General features: G+C 47.9%; 7 protein-coding genes across 7 annotated transcripts; 5 read left to right on the forward strand and 2 right to left on the reverse strand.

The window, feature by feature from the left end:
* Window positions 1-1,180: 1,180 nt before the first annotated feature.
* On the reverse strand, window positions 1,181-1,894 carry PGRI_020170 (uncharacterized protein; the record flags this gene model as incomplete). The annotated part of the gene is made up of 1 exon (XM_040789730.1): window positions 1,181-1,894. One exon carries the CDS (start codon window positions 1,892-1,894, stop codon window positions 1,181-1,183), a length of 714 nt encoding a protein of 237 aa, XP_040646683.1.
* A 1,005-nt stretch (window positions 1,895-2,899) lies between these two features.
* PGRI_020180 (alpha/beta hydrolase) lies at window positions 2,900-3,733 on the forward strand (the record flags this gene model as incomplete). Its single annotated transcript, XM_040789731.1, has 2 exons — window positions 2,900-3,328; window positions 3,380-3,733. 2 exons carry the CDS (start codon window positions 2,900-2,902, stop codon window positions 3,731-3,733), a joined length of 783 nt encoding a protein of 260 aa, XP_040646684.1.
* Window positions 3,734-4,371: 638 nt separating this feature from the next.
* PGRI_020190 (TAPT1 family protein) lies at window positions 4,372-7,365 on the forward strand (the record flags this gene model as incomplete). The annotated part of the gene is made up of 1 exon (XM_040789732.1): window positions 4,372-7,365. One exon carries the CDS (start codon window positions 4,372-4,374, stop codon window positions 7,363-7,365), a length of 2,994 nt encoding a protein of 997 aa, XP_040646685.1.
* A 392-nt stretch (window positions 7,366-7,757) lies between these two features.
* Window positions 7,758-9,804, reverse strand: PGRI_020200 (uncharacterized protein; the record flags this gene model as incomplete). Its single annotated transcript, XM_040789733.1, has 3 exons — window positions 7,758-9,196; window positions 9,253-9,679; window positions 9,742-9,804. 3 exons carry the CDS (start codon window positions 9,802-9,804, stop codon window positions 7,758-7,760), a joined length of 1,929 nt encoding a protein of 642 aa, XP_040646686.1.
* Window positions 9,805-13,474: 3,670 nt separating this feature from the next.
* PGRI_020210 (uncharacterized protein) lies at window positions 13,475-14,548 on the forward strand (the record flags this gene model as incomplete). The annotated part of the gene is made up of 2 exons (XM_040789734.1): window positions 13,475-13,823; window positions 13,872-14,548. 2 exons carry the CDS (start codon window positions 13,475-13,477, stop codon window positions 14,546-14,548), a joined length of 1,026 nt encoding a protein of 341 aa, XP_040646687.1.
* A 1,787-nt stretch (window positions 14,549-16,335) lies between these two features.
* PGRI_020220 (cytochrome P450) lies at window positions 16,336-18,078 on the forward strand (the record flags this gene model as incomplete). Its single annotated transcript, XM_040789735.1, has 4 exons — window positions 16,336-16,542; window positions 16,594-16,866; window positions 16,924-17,859; window positions 17,917-18,078. 4 exons carry the CDS (start codon window positions 16,336-16,338, stop codon window positions 18,076-18,078), a joined length of 1,578 nt encoding a protein of 525 aa, XP_040646688.1.
* A 756-nt stretch (window positions 18,079-18,834) lies between these two features.
* On the forward strand, window positions 18,835-20,716 carry PGRI_020230 (alpha/beta hydrolase; the record flags this gene model as incomplete). Its single annotated transcript, XM_040789736.1, has 6 exons — window positions 18,835-18,952; window positions 19,003-19,097; window positions 19,160-20,294; window positions 20,346-20,421; window positions 20,482-20,542; window positions 20,594-20,716. 6 exons carry the CDS (start codon window positions 18,835-18,837, stop codon window positions 20,714-20,716), a joined length of 1,608 nt encoding a protein of 535 aa, XP_040646689.1.
* Between the last annotated feature and the right edge of the window lie 69 nt (window positions 20,717-20,785).

A 20,785-nucleotide genomic window follows, 5' to 3' on the forward strand; every position in this document is an offset into this window, starting at 1 on the left:
GTATCGAGTTTCTCTTTCTCATGAATGAAGGGCAATGGAACCTATTCAGCTCATTCAATAGGGTCTTCTACGCCCGAGGGTTCGAACTCCTTCATGACTAGTTTAGCATCGATACATGATTTCAAGCCGATGAAATGTCCCATCAGGTCTTTGATGTCCGCACTGACCTAGTAAATCAATCCCTCTAGGTGTAGAGTAGCAGTCGCGGTGACTGTTGACATTGCTCGTGTCGGTAACCTTGCTAACTGTGAGCTTAGTGGTGGCAAACCAAGCATTGATCGCGTCTTGGGACTCATGACTGGGTCTTCTATGTATCGGGTGTCGGTAGGTGGCCAGCTTGGCTGTCTCATTCATCCCAGACAGCCTTGTTTTCTTCTCATAAATTCATCACTAGGTGTTGTTGAGCATGTTTGCTGAGCATGCTATGAGAGAGAGATGAAGAAGGAAGAGAGTTGTATTGGAGAAATCTATGGACACACTAGACATTTATACCCACGTAAAACAACATGCATAGCAAACGGCAGCGTTGATATCACAACAGATGTGATTTAGGGCTAGTTCTGCGGTCTTCGTAAAGATCTTCCCCAATAAGACTTCCAGATGATTTCTAATCTATTAGCGCATACCTCAGCTATCTCTAGGAATACTAGTAAAAATATTATGTGGAATCTATTGCAACGAGATAGCCATATAGACTATGCATGGATATACTACGCCCGTACCTTCATTATCCTTGGAGTCACTTCAACTTCGTCTGTCCAGTCGACAACTTTCTTGTTTTTCGGTCTTTTCCGGCTTTTGGATATGAGTTAAGTCTTGTAGCAAATCCTCATTGTTCTACAATAGTGATGGATTTGAAAAGGAATTGGAAAGGTTTTGAAGGACTATTGAGTATTGGGACCTTTAGACCGTGCTATTGTTCGGGATACTGAGTAAGAGAGAGATATAAAGAAAGACCATTGAATTATAAAGTAGGGCACATGCGTTCCAAGCACAAAACCTCACAACAAACAGCATAGCAAGTGAACATAAAGATGAGATGGGAGCCATATCACCATCCAACAGATATAAGATCCTCTTATAGGGTAAAAAGTTGGCATAACACAAGATAGAAAACACCAGTATTCAGCAGTCTTAGCCTGTTCGCTCCAGAGACCCTCATTCCACTTTGCCACTAAGGCTAAAGTGGATGTTTCATAATTCGCCTCCAAAAGCTCCTAGGTCGCTTTGCGGGAGTATCATGGATGGTCTCTGAAACATTGGCCGTTTCATGGGATTGAAGGCTTTGGCCAAGTTTATCATGAATTTCATCCACCTTTGCCGAGAGCTCCAAGAACCGATCACATGAGCACGGAGGGTCGTGTGTGAGATCCCCGGTTCCCTCTCTTTCATTCATCTCTGAAGTGCATTGAGAATTGTATTCAAACTCACTCTCAGAGCAGTCGGTGCGGTCCGTATGGTCCTGACCCAGCTCGTCTTGTATCTGCCTATTGGCATTCCGCCTTAAAGAAGCATACGTCCGGTCGAACTCGCTAAAAGTGAGTCTTGACATCGCGACATAGAGTTCGCTATTCGGACCGGGCCGTTCTTTGTAAATGTCTGCTAGCTCTCTAGAAATATGCGACCCCTCGGCAAATAGCCGACTCATCTCTAGAAGTAACTCCGCTCGTAGAAGGTGATCACTATCGGTGGGTTTATCACTATTCTCTGCCACATCGGCCATCTCTGTCCCAAGGCTATTAAGCCGTTGGATTAAGATTCGGCAAGTGCGCTCGTTTTCAATGACAGTGGTGAGTACATCTTGGCTTGACTGGCATGAGTCGTATTGTGGAGGGCGGTCGTGGTAGTAGGGGACTGTCTTCGATTCCTGGTCTTCAAAAAATAGTTCAGACATTTTTAGGGATGATTAGACGATGCAAATCTTTTGTATAGGGCAGAAATAGAAAAGAGAAAGATATTTGGGGTTTGGAATGGTAGAAGAACATATATCTATGGCTTTTGCTAGCCGCCGCCTAATATGGATTCTAGAGCCATGGTAGCCAACGTCAAGTTAATTCGAGCTCCGATAACAGAAAGGGTCCATACGTTTTCATGAAAATTCTCCAAGTATGGTATATTTTAGGCGTATGTATCATGATTATACTAGTCCTTTTGAACAGGTTTTCAACTCTACGATTGATATACTATATCGATGGGAATGCCATAATACCTCTTAAATTAACTGAATTTAGATTCAGGTATCATCGTGTCATTATATAAAATTTCGTGCGTTCTCCAGAGGACTAGGAGAAGACTACCTACTTATACTAGAAGAGCTGCGGCTAGACCTCCGCAATGGGCCCAAAAACCGGGCTTAAAGCCTAACTCATTTGCAGGCTTGGGAGGGTTGGGCTTTGGGCTTTGGGCTTTATGGGCCGGTGCGGAGATCTAGCTACGACAGTTCGTGGTAACCGTGCCATGCGTCCAACATCATTTACCAAGTGCTGGATCTGAACTAAATATCTTTTATCTGACGTGCTCAGAAAAAGGATGCTGAGAGCCCGAGTACACAATATATACGCTCTTTCAGCCCTCAAGCTAGCGAGGAAAGATATGAGATGATATATATAGTGTAAAGTAAGATCTCCAAAACGATGCCCATAATAACTCCCTTTTGTGTTGTTATTATGCGTTCAGGACAGAAGATATCGCCGACAGACTAAGCACATGGTGGGGGCCAGGGGTCAGCGCACGGTTACGCCGCCTCTCAATTGTCAAAACAGTTCATTCCCCTTCCATCCTCATCAACATCATCATTATCGTCGTCATCATCCTCGATTTCATTAGTGTAATCACGTAGACACCTACAGGTTGTCCGTGCCAAAATACAGCTTTGCCTCATCAATTCTCCCTGCGATCAATGGATAAGCCGACAATCTTGATCGTGCCAGGAGGCTTCACAACGCCCGAACTGTACAGTGATGTGATTACCCATGTTGCGAGTGAAGGATACCCCGTTCAAGCTCTTCACCTTCCCAGCGTAGGCTATAAAACCAACGTTCCAGGCACTATGCAAGACGACGCCGCTTTCATTGCATCAGAAATCTCAAAGCACGCAAACGAAGGCAAGGACGTCGTACTCATCGCCCACTCTTACGGGGGTACACCTGCTACAGAAAGCATAAAAGGACTCAGCAAAGCCGAAAGACAGCGACAAGGCAACCCAGGCGGTCTAGTGAGACTGGGTTATATCTCTTGTATCATTCTACCAGTCGGAGAATCAGATGCCAGCGTTATTATGCCAGATAATATGCTTCCGCGAGCCTCTCCATTCGAGATTAGGTTTGATGTATGTTTCGCTTCATGCAATCCGTTTGTCCGGGGCTAATGTGAAATGTAGGATGATGGATGGTTGCATCAGACGGACATCTCGGTTACTGCTTCCAATGTCTTCAATGACTTGCCGAAGGAAGAGGGCGAAAAGTGGGCAAAGATGAGTACTCGTCATTCGGGCTCTACATTTCCTGCTAGTCTAAGTCATGCTGGGTTTAAAGATGTGCCGGTGTCGTATTTGCTGTGTACCAAGGACCTTGCGCAGGACCCCGAGCTACAGAGAGCAAGCATCGCGATGATGGAAAGGCAGATCGGTGGCAAGGTTGATGTTACAGAAATTGAATCTGGACATGCGCCAAATGCATCCCGGCCTAAGGAAGTCGCAGATTGGATCATCTCTATCACCAAGGGGTCAGCATGAATGTCAATTGCATTCTGGCATCATTTGCAGAATCTCTGGTTATGTGAAGTGGTGTTGCTTTGAACATGCATACTACAAATTTCACAGTATACGGTTAAAGTTTTAGGAGTAGTGAACAGAGAGACATATTTGTTGTAGTTGAGTTCGTAGTTCTTCCATTCCAGCAGCCCTGCTAAACAGGTGATTATGTAATTTACCATTACAGTCACGTGATAATGCCCCACTGCCTGAGGCATTTAATGACGCTAATCTCCGACTCACCGACTGGCCAGATAATCTGCCATCCTTATCTTTCCCCAGACTCCTGCGTCAAAAACTGTTCTGAACAGCCCAGACATTGTGCCTTTATTATTCAGGATGTATCAGCTGGACGAATGCTATTGTTAATACAACGAACCACGCCACTATTGCCTCCCTAACCTTTTCCTTTACGCCTCTTGATCTTCGAACATAGTTGATCACCCGCCGCGAGCTAAATTCGAATAATGCATGCTGGATATCTGCGCTTTCTCATGATATGAGTGGAGATACTGCAAGCCTCTGGATATTTTCAAGGGACACATCGTATTGTTGTGAGTTGCTGGGGTATTAGAATGAGCCCTGCCATAGATACCAGTGAAGCTCTGTCACAGCGGAAGATGGCCGAGCATGGTATCGCAAACGGGACCAATGGGAGTTTGAAGGTCCAGAAACAATCGTTGTCATATTCTGTCGAGGGGAACAACAGCCGAGTAGATACTCCTAGGGCACAGTCAAACAGCGAGCCTGACCCACGGCCAACCAATGGAGACGATGGCACAAATGGTCAACGGAACCACGATACAGCTTCAGCACACCACTTTGTCAATGGTGGATATAAAATGGACGGCTTGGAACGCGAGAAGGGACTTGGGATACTAGTCGAGCATTCACCAAGCAACGGAGATAACCCTGGCCGATTGTCGGTAGTGGATGTGTATAATGGCCCTGAGGTCAAAGCTGCTTTGGCTGATATGTCTACTGATCTGTCACACCAACTACCAACAGACAAAGAGAAGGTCATGAAACTGTCTCCTGTGAAGATCCAGGAGCTCACATCCTCGCCAGAGTCAATACCTTACCGTCCCGTGGGATCAGAAACGAACACTGGAAGCCGGGTAGTCTCGGACACCGCCCATGGGAATGCTCCTCTCGCACAACTGGATTTGCCGGAGTCTGTGCTTCAGTCACTGAGCGAAAAGTCATCGCTTGCGGAGGTTTTGCCCAAATTGCGGCCCAGTACAGAGGTGTTGCCGGGAGATGCCTCTGCACCGGTGAGTCCAGCTTTGCCACGGAATGCTCTGAATTACACACTTCGCAATCGGCCGCAGCCTGCTCGAACTGTTTCTACCCCGGGGTTCACGCGGCGTCAATTGCCCGTTACTCCAGGCACTGACCGCTTAGCCCAGACATGGGCATCGCGCTCGAAACATGATCGGCCGGCGCTGGACCGCGACTTGAAAGGCCACCTTACTGCATCACCTCAGATCATAGAATCGCCTAAGTCTTCACCCTTGCCATCATCAATCCCCTTGCCGCCAGTTTCACTTCCAACCTATCTTCAGCTTGAGCTTGCTTCTGGTCGACCTTCGCCACTGTACATTCACCGAGACGCAGCTAGTGACTTCCCTTATGAATCATCGCGAGTGAAGATCGAGAGGCTTATGAACTTCATTATGCTTGCACCTATGCTCGAGCAGGTACTTTGCTTTGGGAGTCTTGCTTGCCTTGATGCATGGCTTTACTCTTTCACCATAATGCCATTGCGGTTTATTAAGGCTGTATATATCCTAGGGGAGTCTTGGGTGATGAACCTAGGAGCTGAGATCCGGTTTATTTGGAAGTTTGTGATGAATGGGATTGGTCGTGTATGGCGCAGGAGGAATCATAATGTGAAGGAGGATCAACGTGGGAGACGCGAAAGCGAATCTGATGCCACTCCACATGTGCCTCAGGGCTCCTCTGTGGGGCAAGACGCAGCGCCAAGAAGGAAACATCGATCCTCCGAATCCCGCAAACACCACCATCGGCGGAAGAAGTCGATGCCCTCGGCACTACTTCCAGATGACAAAGCAGACATCTTGACAGGCCTGCTGATGATAGCTACATGCTGTGTTTTGATGTATTTCGATGCCAGTCGAATGTACCACTGGATTCGTGGACAGGCTGCTATCAAGCTATACGTTATTTACAATGTGCTTGAGGTTAGCGACAGGCTCTTGGCTGCCATAGGTCAAGATGTTCTCGAGTGCCTCTTCTCGCGTGAGGCCCTTGAGCGTCGCCCGGACGGCCGCAGCAAGATCATTCGTCCATTCTGGTTGTTCCTGGTGGCACTAGTTTACACAGTATCCCATGCGTTATCTCTGTTCTACCAGGTCATGACTCTGAATGTGGCAGTGAACTCATACTCCAACGCCCTGATCACGCTACTTTTATCAAACCAATTCGTGGAGATCAAGTCCACCGTCTTCCGCAAGTTCGAGAAAGAAAACCTCTTCCAGCTTACCTGTGCGGACGTGGTAGAACGGTTCCAGCTGTGGCTGATGCTTACTATCATCGCTTCGCGTAACATCGTGGAAACAGGGGCATTCAATTTCATCGGCAATCTAGGACTAGGATCCAGTTTCCCCGGCCAATCCTCCACAATCACGAACAGCACACCACTATCCACGCCCCCACGTACTGCATCGTCCATCCTACCCCAAGCATTCACTCTATTCCCATCCTCAATCCTAGCCTCATTCAACAGCGTCAACTCCTTCATCCCAACTCTAGCCCAAGTCCTAGGCCCATTCTTAGTCGTCCTAGGCTCCGAGATGTTGGTAGACTGGCTGAAACACGCCTACATCAACAAATTTAACAACAACCGCCCAGCAATCTACAGCCGCTTCCTTGATGTCCTAGCAAAGGACTACTACACCAACGCCTTCGGCGAACAAAACCTAACCCGTCGCATCGGCCTACCCGTCATCCCCCTCTCCTGTCTCTTCTTCCGAGTCTCCGTCCAAACCTACCAAATGTTCCTAGCAGCCCTCCTCCCCCAACACCCCTCCTCAACAGCAAACGGCGCAACATCCCTAACCTCAATCCACAACCACTACGCTCCCTCCCCAGTCCCCTCCGCCCCACCCTTAACACTGGCAACTCTCCTCCCCGCCTCAGCGGCCCACGTCAGCGCGCTCTTCCGCACTCTCCTCGAAAACGCAATCCCATCTCCAGCCCAGTCCGTCCATATCTTTACCGGTATCCTGCTATTGACTGGATTCATCGTTTTACTCATTCTGAAACTCCTGTTGGGCATGGTTTTGCTTGCGTTTGCGCGTTCCCGGTACAGGAAGATGAAGGCTCGGGAGAGTGAGCGCCGACAGTCGAGTCATTCCGGGACGGAGAGTGGTGCACCCCGTTCTCGTGATTTTGATGTTGAGGGTAGTCAGCGTGTTGGCGGGTGGGGTGTTGTTGAAGTTGGGGATGAGAAGAGGAGGTTGATTTATGCGGATGACCCGGATGGATTGCGGAGGGTGAAGGAGAAGGAAGAGAAGGATAAGAGTAAGGATGGGGAGTTGAATGTTGATCATGTACAGCGGTATGAGATGATTGCGAAGAAGATTTGGTGATTGGAAGGTGTTGTAACTTATTGGCACCTATGGTGTCTAGTACAGTATTGGTGTATAATATTCGTTTTATTTTCATTTACATTATATGGTTTATGGAATCGAGTAATAAATGGGATATCAAGAGTACTTTCAAACTACGTGTATTGTATCGATACATTCACTGTAGTAAAGGGTGGAATAAAGAGTGATCAATTCGTGTCATGGGGAATAAGAATTCGAAGAAGGATATCAGACTAAGGCGAATAAGGGTATGTACAAGATCTCGAGAGACTCGCTGGTCGTGATCAGTATTAGCGAGTGGTCCGGTCATCAAGCACAGGAGAGCCAGCTCCTGATTTTCATCATAATAAAGTCTCGTGGCCTTCAAGTTAAGGCTACAGCGGTGAGCCCTATCAATATTGGTGGGTATTTGAGCGATTGAATGTGTGCCCTGGGGGAGCCCGATGCATGGCTGAGGGCGAAGCGGTGTTTGCTCTGGTATAGCTAGACGGACCAGGAGGCGCCTGGGAACGGGACTGCGGTGTTTGATGACCCATTGATGGGTTGAAAGCTGCATAGCCACCATTTTGAGGAGGTGGAGTTGCCGAGCTCACTGGAGTGAATGTCCTTGTTGGAGGCTGTGCCAATGCGGCAGCTTGTGGGGGAGGTGTGGGTCGGTAGCTCGCCGGGGTTTCGGACCGATAGGGAGCGGGCGTCGCACCAGTGCTGGCCGGCGTATGAGACCTTGTTGAATATGGATCTGTTGAATATGGATCCTGTGGATAGTATTCTCGCTGTGCGCGAGGTGCGCCTCTCTGGCTACCGGGGGTCCCGTATCTTGGTCCATATCCGTCTTCCCTGCCGTATGCAGCCCTCGGAGGACCGTAGGGGTCGTAGGGAGCAGGCGCATGTTCACGGTTGAAATAATCGTGATTATTGGAACCGTTTATATCAGCCGAAGCATAATCGGGCGCTGGGGTGTGGCTCTGGTATGGCCGAGAATCAGAACTATCGGTCAAATTGCGATATCCAGGGCCGGGACTATGGCTAATATCATGATCATATGGCTCAGGAGCCGGTCGAGAGAGAGGAGTGGCCATCCTTGATGGAACGTTAGCCGGCAAGGGAGGGACCGGTGGAAGTGTCGGGTTCTGGCGATCAAGAGGGGTGTATCCCATTCCGGCCGCATTTCCTGTCAGTGAAGCGGACTCGGACAATCCTGAAGACGAAGTTCCAACTCGAGCCAGGGTTGGTTTGGCATCATAGCCCAGATTCGGCAGTGTCGGGTTTTGCCCCAGCGCTGTCGAGGAAGTCGACCGTGAGTAAGGCGGCAAAGTCGTCTGGGTGGTACTTCGCGACAATGTAGCCACTGCGGGAGCTTTATCTCCGGCGATAGACGGTAGGGTCGGGTTTGAATCCGCTGCCAGCATTGGCTGGGTGGGTGCTCGATTCTGTAATTTGAGTCCTTTTGCCAGGGCCTTGGTATTTTTGCGATGCACAATGCGCTTCAGCCGTTGGCCAACCTTTCGACGGCAGTACCTTGAAAGAGTACCATCTTCCGCTGGGATATGGTGGAAGAGGAAGATCAAATAGAGTACGATCGCCGATATCAACTTGAGGACTGATAGAACCCAAATGACCAGAGTGAAAAGCATACCAAACAAGACTACAGCTTGAAGGTTGTTTTCCTCGGCCAGAATCTTTACGTTGTTGAAGAATTGACTGGCTCCAGATGTTCCGTCATCGTGTGTATTCTTACCGCCAGGAAGGAGGTCCATCTGCATGACCGAATATAGGGTGATGCCGTTGAGAACTTGACGCGGGCCATCTGCGAAGATCGTGTTCATCCAGACTAAAAGCATCATCAGCCATATTCAAAGACTAGATAGGCGATAGTAGTGAACTTACACTGGAAAGAGAAGTATGCATAAAGGGCGACATATTCTGCTGCTTTCCTGTCTTTCGTTAATTCAGCGAAGACGAGGAATCGCCTGTATCCACGACCCTTCTTGCCGAAACGAATACTCTGAATGCGCACAGCCAGCGGGTCGAGAAAGCTGCGAGTAATACTGCCCGAGCGGATAGCGCGGACAGCATGTATCCATCGGTAGGCCAAAAGAACGAAGGAAGCAATGATACAAGCAGCGAAGATCCAGCGGGAGATGTTGAAGGGAATGGCGGGTTCAACCCTGCCGGACCATCGAGAGAAAGCCAGCAAGTTGACTGCGGTGAATGTATCAACACCGTATACTGCAATCGAGATAAAGAGGAACACCCATAAGAAAAAATATGAGAATGGTGTCCAGCAAGACTCGGATTTAAAGTCGTCCAAGTTCTAAGGAAGTAATTGTTAGTATCATGAGCCATCTATATAGCACTGTCATTGTGTAAACATACCACGTAGTCCCATTTCTCCTCCATGGCGACATCGCCCTTCTCGCGGTCTCCACAGCACAGCATTGTGTCAATTGATCTGGTCCTGCCAGGAAATTATCACGGAGGATTGAAGAGAATGGGATCGCAGACGATCAAAGGTCGACTTCCTCGGTCCAGCCGGGCAAAGTCGTGATTGAGAGTTCGAAGTATGTGTAAAGAATAGAGAGAGACAAAGCTCAGGCGCAATGAGCGATGGGAATGGTATCTTAATGGCGCAAATGGCGCATGCCTGCGGAAGTCAAGGAGAGAGGTAGATGGTGGCAGGTATCGAGGGCAAGACACGTGTATGCGATATGAAGCGCTGGTATCTCAGGCGCGCATTAGCGTATTCAAAGCGACAATAGGCAGAGTTTCATTGAAGCTGATTGCCAAGAAAGGGAATGTGGAGAAAGAATGTGGTTAATAAGGTCGAATGAGTGTGGCCCTGAGTACAAAGGCTGGGAAAATGAGAAGTTGAGAAAGGGGAAGAGATGAAACATCGAGGAGAGTTCGGGAAGTGTGGGGACGCGGGAAGTTACAGCGGGTTTTTAGGGCTGACTCTTTTTCTAGAGATTCATTTCTTTCATTTCTTTTGTTCTTTTTCTTTTCTCTTTTGTCTTTTGATATGTTCTAAATTAGGGATATCCAAGCCTACCTCAATACAAACTTATGTATCTATTCCTAGAGCAATTCAAAGAACTGAGACACAAACGGGGAATATGGGGTCGACACTCTCCATTCTGCCTTCTCACTGGCCATTCGCACGCGCCAGGGGTCCATGTACCTAAGCGCTGACTCGGGGCGCTACTACAATTTTCAATGTAACTGGTTTTATTTATATTTTCTGACTGCATCGAATAAACAAACATGTACTCCGTACCTGAATTTTACCTATTTTAAGACTTAATGTCCAAGGTTGCAAAGAACTTCTTTGACGCCAAGACTTGGACCCCATCAAGCCCCGATAAGCACTAATGCCCAGCTCCTTTGCACAGGCCATCTTGAATACTCTGTACAACATACACTCAGACTAGTTCTTCCAGTATTTACTTCTGTCTCTTCGTTCACTTCGTCACTACCCATTCCATTGGAAATACTTGACATCAGCATGCTTGATTCCACCCCACATATCGAGAACAAGCCCGTGCACGTTCATACTTTCCCCCCAGCCTAAGTCCCCAACCCCCGGATCGACAGCAATCCCACAAACGGTTGGTAACCAACCACCGAGCCTGCTCCAGCTCTTCAACGTGCGGGACGTGGCATCTCACCACCGATTTGCCCTATACCCGCTTTGTGAGGACTGCGCCGATGAAAGCATTGATTCCAGGCTTAATCCAGCACTTTGTCTTGTCAACCATCCTGCCTTTCTCTTTTAAAATTTGCTAGATTATGCTGGCATATTGTTGACAGTACAACTTTCTCAAGTTCCAATCAGTACTCCGTAGAAAACTTGAGGTTGTCAATTTACTGCTGGGGGTGAACCTGCCCACCAGGGGGAGCATTACATAATCATCCCCTTGCCCCGGGGCCCAACCCAGCCCTGCCCAGCCTTGGAGGTGTCCACTTGTGGACTCGCCTGTGGACTCGCATTATGATGTGCATTTACATATCACAAACATTTATCTTGTGCTGACGACGTACCTAAAAGAATAGGGAGAAAGTTTCATTCTCAAACTTCTCTCGGTTCAACTTCTACACATGATACAGCGATGAGTAAGTTGTCGCCATTGGCTATTCGGTTGTTGCGCCTACATCCTTCATGTCTTCATTATCCTCCCATTCTTCGTAAGGGGCGCACGACACTACTTCGTCACAACCGACCCCGCTGCGCGTTCACTTCCACCACATCCAACTCGGTGGAGACTGATGACAATTCTAATCATCATTTCCTCTACGAGCCTCTTGAGGGAGTCGAAAGACTCGAGGGCTATCGACCAGGGGGCTATCACCCCATATAAATCGGAGCCTATTTTCACAATCGATATCGAGTTGTTCATAAGCTTGGATATGGGTCTTATTCGACTATCTGGCTAGCGCGTGATGGGGAATCTAGTAAATACGTCGCAGTGAAAGTTTGCACAGGCAACTTAGACCTAAAGGAAGTGGACATTATATCCACTCTTACCCGTCCTTGTCGTTCTCTAAACAATCATGCAGGAAAGACGATGGTCCCCTCAGTTATTGATAGATTCACTATCCACAGTCTAAATGGCAATCATGCTTGCTACGTTACAGCGCTAGCGAGGGCTAGCCTCTCCGGGTTAAAGGATGGCTCGTAGATCCGCTTATTCTAGCTTGATGTAGCCCGGTCATTGGCTGCGCAACTAGTTCTCGTTGTGGATTATATGTGTGCCTAGGGGATTGTCTATAGAGACCTTCACTTCGGCAACATTCTTCTCAAGGGCCTACCCAATTTTGACCACCTCTCAATTGATCAATTATATGAAAAATACGGAGCACTGGAGCTAGAGCCAGTTATTCATCTAGATGGTGATACGATTCCGAACCCGCTTCCTCCTGGTATCCCATCCCATGGCATTACGCCTATATGGCTAGGGGAAGCAAGTGAGAAAATCACACTTGCGGAAGCTAGGATCTTACTTATAGACTTTGGTGAAGCCTTTTTACCCTTAAAGGAATTGAAGTATCAATCTCACACACCCCTCATTATCCGTCCCCCTGAGGCTCGGTTCCAGCCAAATAAACCTCTATCTTTTCCATCGGGTATCTGGACTCTCGCCTGTACCATAAGGTCTATTGTCGCTCAAAGGCCACTATTTGAAGGGTTTCTCGCAACGGAGGATGATATGATCTGTGAGAATGTCGATGCTCTTGGTGCTTTACCACCTGAATGGTGGAGCAAGTGGGAGGCTCGACAACACAAATTTAACGAAGATGGCAAGCCAATAAACCGTACCTATTTCCGATCTTGGGACGATCGGTTTGAAGATAGCGTGCAAAAGCCTAGGCGAGATAGTGGGGTCCCATCCTTTGATGCAAAGGAAAGGGACGCTATGTTCGACTTACTGCGGCAGATGCTCTCATTTAAACTAGAGGATCGACCTACTACCAAGCAAATTCTTGAGTCGGAATGGATGGTGAAATGGGCTTTGCCTGAATATGCCAAAATCCAAAGTAGTGCATGAGTTATAGTAAAATGGGGCTGTATGTATCATTTTCATCCACTTCTGGGAGTATTCCGGGATATGTAGATGCCTGTACCTGAAGGACACCATGAGGGTAAAACGCTCTGTCACTCTCACGGATCTCTTTGATTTAACTCGCTAGAGAAGAGGACGACGGAGTACATATATTTCTACTACTTTCCCTCATACTACCAAGTCAAGAAAATTCCCAAATCCCAAGTCGCCCTCATTTGGTCGACCAAGATTGAAGGGCTTCCATGTATTGCCACCACCCAGATGAGCGATCGACCTGTTATATTTAGACATCTCTACTCAATTTTATCTCCGTGTTCAAATTAAATGCGAGACACAAACCTTTCATACCTAAATTCCCGGGGATACCATTCCTCCGACATAGTCAGCTTAAGTCCGTCTTCCGTCCGAGACACGGCCCATAGATGCACCGAACACGAACACAGTACAGTACTAGAAACATCCCTGCAATATAAATGGAATCATAACCCCAAGTAACACATATCATCGTTCATTCCGATTACCATCCCTGTTAGTTCGCTGTAACATCCAGAATGGTCTCTCTATCAGACGTCCAGTCCTCAAATGCCCAAATTGCCACCACACTCCCAGGCCTCGTGGCCGTCTTCATAGGCGCAACAAATGGCATCGGCGAAGCAGCCCTAAAAGAATTCGCCCGCTCAGCCAAATCCCCTCGCGCATACTTTATCGGTCGCTCGCAAGAAGCCGCAGCGCGCATCACGGCCGAATGTCGACAGTTGAACCCGGAGGGAGAATTCATCTTCATCAAAGCGGATCTCAGTTTAATTCGGAATGTCGACGCCGTCTGTCGCGAGATTCAGAGTAAAGAATCGAGTATCAATATTCTCTTCCTTAGCTGTGGAACTATTCGTTCTGGAGAAGGTTGGATGTTCTCATGACAAGAAAAGGATTATACTCATATGCGAATAGATACATCCGAAGGTCTCCATAACATGCCTGCAATTCAGTACTACGCACGGACACGATTAATCACCAACCTCCTCCCGAATCTCAAACAAGCAACAGGGCTGCGGCGCGTCGTTAGCGTCTTAGCTGGAACCCATGAAGGTCCTATTGACGTGACAGACTTCCAAGCAAAGAATATGTTCATGTTAAGGCTACGTGGACATCTTGTTTCCATGACTGATATGGCCCTGGAATCGCTGGCTGATCAAGCCCCAGAAGTGACATTTATTCAAGATTACCCTGGTCCGGTGAAGTCGGGGCTTGATCGTGAGGCGAATACTCTTCTGGCATGGTTTATTGGTTTCGTGCTGATGATTATCGGTCCTTTGGTTTACATCCCCACTCGGGAGTCGGGAGAGAGGCATCTTTACTTCGCGACGAGTGCTAAGTATCCTCCCCGTGTCCGCTCGGATGCGATTGAAGCTTCCTCTGGTGTACCTCTGTCGGAAGGGGTTGAGGTTGCTAATGGGACGGATGGGAAGGTTGGGAGCGGGGTGTATAGTATTCACTGGAGTGGAGAGCATGCTGGTCCTAAGGTTGTGAAATTGCTGACTGGACTTCGCGAGCAGGGTATGAAGGAGAAGGTTTGGCAGCATACGGTTGGTGAATTTGATAGAATTATGGGGCCGACGGATGTATGAGGTAGAGTGCGCTTTTGGCAATGTTTTCGAGTTCAGTTAAAAATGTGGTATGGCTATATTGGTTTCCATTTTTCGTCCCGTAATAACATCGCTTTGTGTAGGCTCCGTTGCGCGCTACATGATGTCATCGTATTTGGAGTAAACGCAGGCTATCAGATAGTGTTTGCGGATCTCGGTTGGTACCGACATGTTGAAGTACTCAGGTAAGGTCATCGCGTCCATCTGTTCGGCGTCTCAGTCCATCCACTGGTTTATCATTGCAAGTAGATGCCAGATGATTCGTAGCCCGACAATGTCTGCACAACGGGGCTTTCTGATTCTCGGGACATTCTATGCTCTCTGCTGTTTTTTCCCACAACCGCGACTGTTTTGCAAAGATCGACCCCTCCCACGGTGATTCCCACGAGAAGAACCTGATCCTTTGCCACGGTTGGCCTGATGCATGATCTCTGACGCCGCCTTTCTGTCTCTCCATCTCTCACTTGCGAACCTAACCATGTCGGGTACATTTTCTGGCATTTGATCTTTACTGCCAATAAAACATCGGCGAATGTCACATTGCAGGTCTGGGTCAAGTTTGACGAAAAATGTAAGGGATAGTTCTTTTTCGGAACGGGGTTCGAAGTGCTTCTCGAGCTCCTTCCAGATGGCACCGAGGTACGCGGCAAAATAAGTTGGTTCATCAGAAGGCTTATGGCGGGCATGTTCGTACAATGCCATCAAATCGACAACTCCTCTAATGTCCAATAGGGTCAAGGTCCAATCCTCAAAGACTTGCCATGTCTTTAGCCTTTCACGTTCTTCCGGCGACGCCTGTTGTGAGAGGTTATCCCATATCTTGGAATATTCACGACAAAGACGTTTTCTTGCAATCAAGATTTTCACTTCTTCGGTTACGGATGTGTATGGAAGACAGCTGAACTTGTGGGAAAGATCACAGAGCCATAGATATCGATCTGAAATATCAAACTCAGGGGTGAAAAGTTCTGGCTCCTGAGAATAAAGGCAATCGTAATCGCTGTCGTCCATTCTGTCAATAGCATGGGAGAATGAAAAGAATGAGAGAAACTGTTCCGAGGTTGCTATCCATGGATTCGAGCCTGGCTGACATAATCACAGCCCTGGCCAGGGGCCGCGTCGGGCGGCCAGATGCCTTGCAGCTGGGCATCTGAAGCCCCAGGGGGAGGATGCTAAATAATGTATGGAGTACTCTGTATGTAAATCTCATATGCAGGTCGATACAAGCTTCCCAGATTATTATGTACATCTATGTATAATTGACACGGCAGAGAGTCTTGTGGATCCAGGCTTAATGCGGTAACGATTGCGAGGACAAGTAAGATCTTGATCATTAGAAACAAATATTCAACTCTCCTAAAATCCTTTTTTAGACTAGTTTTTATGGAGTATTATATTATTGCCACAAGGTTTATGTCTTGTAATCTCCGCACCTATATCTCACTCCCAGGCAACCATCTCAAAAAGAGAACATATATTATCCCTCATCTCAGCTGTGCAAAAGTCACATTCTCTCGTGCATTTCTATCTATGAGATTGGACGGAGTATAGATTTCAGACCTAACAGGAACCAAAAGCCAAGCACTCCGTCATCTCGTCTACAGTCTAATTGAGCACACGAGGCTCTCCGCCAGTGTTACAAGAGAACAAAGCAAAACGGAGAAGGTGTTTGATAATCAGGAAGCCTTTTTTATATTCTCTGCTTTTATGTGGGAATTGGGGTGTTTAATTACAATATTTGCTTTCCCCTGATCATCCGGGAAAATCTTATGATGGGACGAATCAACGACACCTTCACCATTCTGTATCTCGGCCTCGCCGCCGGGATATACTTAAAACCGGAGTATGCTATTTTCAATTCCAGGGTTCTGACGGCCGCTGTGCTTTTCGGGATCATCACTATGTGGAAGATTATTTATCAGCTTGTGTTGTACCCCGACTACTTCACTCCGTTGAAACACATTGATTCACCTATGGTAGGCCATCAATTCTTCTATGCATTTGAGAATGTATCTAATAATATCTAGGATCGAAGCTGGCTCACTGGCAATTCTCCAAATTTCTTGCTTGAGACCCCCTATCCGCAGTTACGAGAGCGGGTCAAGAATAGGCCCAATCAAGATCTCCTCCGTTACTATCTTGTCGCAAACCTCGAAAGAGTGATCTTGACAAGCCCGAAAACATTGGGTGAATTACTTGTGACGAAAGTCTACGATTTTGAAAAGCCCCAATTGGTTCGGCAGAGCTTGCGGCGTATTACAGGTGATGGAATCCTACTTGCCGAAGGTGAAGAGCATAAGGTAAACTTGTCCCAAATGCCACTTTACATACATTCAAACTTACAATGTCTCCACTAGATGCAACGCAAGAATCTCATGCCAGCCTTTGCCTATCGCCACATCAAGAATCTCTATCCAGTCTTTTGGTCCAAGAGTGTGGAAATGGTCAAGATGATTGAGGAAGACCTAAAGAGCAGAAAGGCCAATGGGAATGGCGACAACACAGTCCAAATCAGTAATTGGGCCAGTCGAGCAACCCTAGACATCATCGGCGTCGCCGGTATGGATCACGACTTCGACTCTCTCAGTGACCCTGACAACGCCCTCAATCAATCCTACCGCAAAATCATGTCCTCGCCACCACTCATCATGAAAATATTTTTCCTGATATGTATGCTACTCGGTAACCCAGCATGGTCCCACGCATTACCGACAAAACGCAACAAAGATATCAAGGAGAGCGGCGAGGTCATCCGAAACGTCGCACGACAAATGATCCGACAGAAAAAGGCAAAGATGGAAGATCCCAAAGCTGAAACCGGCATTGACATCATCTCCGTCGCGCTAAGCAGCGGAACCTTTGACGAAGAAAACCTCGTCGACCAGTCTATGACCTTCCTCGGCGCTGGGCATGAAACAACCGCCACGGCGTTGCAGTGGGCCGTTTATGCACTCTGCAAGAATCCCAACGTCCAGACTCGTCTGCGTGATGAGATCCGCGCCAATCTTCCCTCCCTCGATGACCCGACTCCAATCTCTGCAGCCACAGTTGATAACCTACCCTACCTAAACGCAGTGTGCAATGAGGTTCTCCGGTTCCATCCCTCTGTGCCGATGACCATACGCAAGGCCGTTCGTGATACAACTCTTGCTGGGGCGCGTATTCCCCAGGATACGACATTAATAATCGCCCCGCAAATCCTGAACCGGATGGAAGAGCTGTGGGGACCAGATGCGGACGAGTTTAATCCAGACCGCTTTATGGGCCCTGGGAAAGCTAACACCGGAGGTGCGGTTAGTAATTATGCCTTTTTGACTTTCTTGCATGGCCCACGTAGTTGCATTGGGCAGGGCTTTGCTAAATCGGAGCTTGCTTGCTTGCTTGCTGCTACTGTCGGTCGGTTTCACATGGAGCTTAAGTTTCCTGATGCTAAGTTGGAGATTCGGGAAGGAGCTACCGTTTCACCCAAAGATGGGGTACTTGCCTTGCTTACGCCGTTGGAGGGGTGGTAGATTTACATCAGACATGGGATTTGGGCTTGGGCGGTTTTTACATATATATATTGCCAGTCTTTTGGGTGGTTTCGTCTTGACATCGTTCGAGGTGAGCCACCAGAGTTGCTGTAGATAATTAGCACAAAACTTCTTTTTTCTAAGTCATTGTATCAAAGATATACATATCAACTGAGAGTATAATGACGCATAGTTACCTAGTTAACTATGTAGAGTGCAACTAGAATCTCGCGCGGCCTGATACCTGAGGCAGCAGTCAGATGATCACGTGCTACCCGGGTAAATGCCAAGACTTGTGGAGCCGCACCATCGCCCCACGGGGTTCCACGGATCCAAACAACCTCTACCAGTTGCGGTTGCATACAAGGGGTCATGAACAAACAGGAATAAATCTACTTGTATCAGTAGTTTGACACTGCAAGTATGGGCCAGCAAACATCCAACAATGTCCGACCGCAATATCTCATTTATCTTCGAGGTCAGAGGATATGGCCCATGATCCTGCTGACTTGTTCGTTTCTTGGTATACTCACGTGGTTTAATCGGACCGGGAATCACCATTTATTGCCTGACACTCCACGTTCAAGGGACCTGGTAGATAATGGACCATGGGTGTCTCCTTGGCCATTGGTATGGCTTGTTCATCTTTGGGGTGACGAATTCTTGCTTATTCCACGTCACTAGATCACCCCGTCAGAAAAACTGTCATATACCCCATGCTTCGATAGCTATGAATGTGCCCGCCTTGAAGTACCAATGGACTGGAACAGCACAGATAAGGACGCAGCGAAGGTCGCCCTTGCAATAATTAAGCTCCCTGCTGTGGTGCCGGTAACAGACCCCAGATATGGTGGAACTATTCTGGTCAATCCAGGTGTGCTCAACTAAAAGGTTTTCACAAAGATCAAGCTAATTGATTACTAGGAGGGCCTGGTGCATCAGGTGTCAACATGATCCTGGGACAAGGGAGGCGCCTCCAGAAAATCGTGGACTCCCAAGCTATGCCTATATCTGTTCAAGTGAGTACAAACCCGTTCTAATCCCTAGGTACATTGCAATACAAGAAACATGAACCTAACAGCAAAATTTCAAGGGACCCCAGACAGTGGACGACAAATACTATGACATTGTAGGATTTGATCCCCGCGGGATTAACAATACTACTCCGCGATACCAGTGCTTCACAGATCCGCATTCTCGTCAGCGCTGGTCTTTAGCCAATGAGTTCCTCGATCTGCTCGGCAGCTCGACAGTAGCGACAGAGCAAGCCTGGGGAAGGGCCATGGCATTAAGCGCCACGTGTACGCGCAAAGATGGCCCGGAGATAGGACAATTCATGAATACTACACCAACGGCGGCAGATATTCTTGAGATTATTGAGCGACTAGGGGAATGGCGAGAGAACGCTGCAGAAGCCATTATCGCCAGCAAGCCGACCGTTCCAGAAATTCAGAGGCAGAGGATCCGTGATGCAACCCGATGGAGAAAAGGCGCAGAGCTTCTTCAATACTGGGGCTTTTCTTACGGTACTGTCTTGGGGGCGACATTTGCAGCTATGTACCCTCACCGCGTTAAGCGTGTTGTCCTCGACGGTGTATGCGATTCGCAGTCCATGTACTCTGGCTACTGGACTGCGAATGTTTTGGACACCGATAAAATCATCGACATGTTCTTTGAAATCTGCCATCAGGCTGGGCCCGAGAAATGCTCATTTGCAATTGGCAATAACGTCGAAGGAATGAGGGATACTCTGGACAAGACCCTAACATCGCTCAACGAAACTCCTTTGGCTGTACCGGGTTCTGATACAAGGGGGCCTGATATTATCACATACAGCGATCTCATGCGATTCATCAAAGATTCAGTATATGAGCCCCTAACAAAATTCCCACTACTAGCGGATGTTCTTGCGGATGTCTCGCATGGAAATGGGAGCATCCTTGCAGATCTGAAAAGTGAGCACAAAGTGCCAATCTGCTCAGGTGATAACACCCAAAATGGCTTGAAGGCCTGCCCTGCTTATGAAGAGACCTTTTTGGAAACTTTGGCGTCTATTGGCTGCACAGATGGGGAGGACCGTTCCGGCCTAACGAAACAGGATTTCTTCGATTATTACAAAGTTTTAAAGGGCCAGAGTAGATGGATGGCCGACATCTGGGCTTCGTTCACTATGCCTTGTTGGGGATGGAAAACCAGACCAAAATGGAGATATGAGGGTATTACCAATTTTCAATTATTTCCATTGCTATCTATCTGACTATTTTTAGGACCCATTTCTGGGAGTCCGGCACACCCCATTCTGTGGATTGGAAACACCATGGATCCAGCCACACCACTTAGGAAGTATGCTCCAGGACCCTGCCCTCCTCAGTGTCAATACAGTGGCTTATTTCTTGAATTTAGCGCGTACAAAATGGCGGAAAGATTCTCAGGCTCTGCTGTCCTTGAGCAAGAATCTGCAGGGGTGAGTACAGTCTGGCTTGAATTACTCTTCTTCATTTCTCATACATCTTAGCATTGCACCTATTCCGCCGATTCGAAATGCACAGCCGAAAACATCCGCCGATACTTCCACACTGGCATATTGCCCGGTGAAGGAACCCGGTGTGATGCAGACAAGATGCCCTTTGGTGTTTGATAGCTGGGGCCGAGCAGCCGATTTAGGGACGTAAGTCATGGGTATTTCTTTTGGTTGTCAGTTTATTTT

This window comes from Penicillium griseofulvum, assembly GCF_001561935.1.
Source record: "Penicillium griseofulvum strain PG3 chromosome Unknown contig_80, whole genome shotgun sequence".
In the NCBI taxonomy this organism is placed as follows: domain Eukaryota; kingdom Fungi; phylum Ascomycota; class Eurotiomycetes; order Eurotiales; family Aspergillaceae; genus Penicillium; species Penicillium griseofulvum.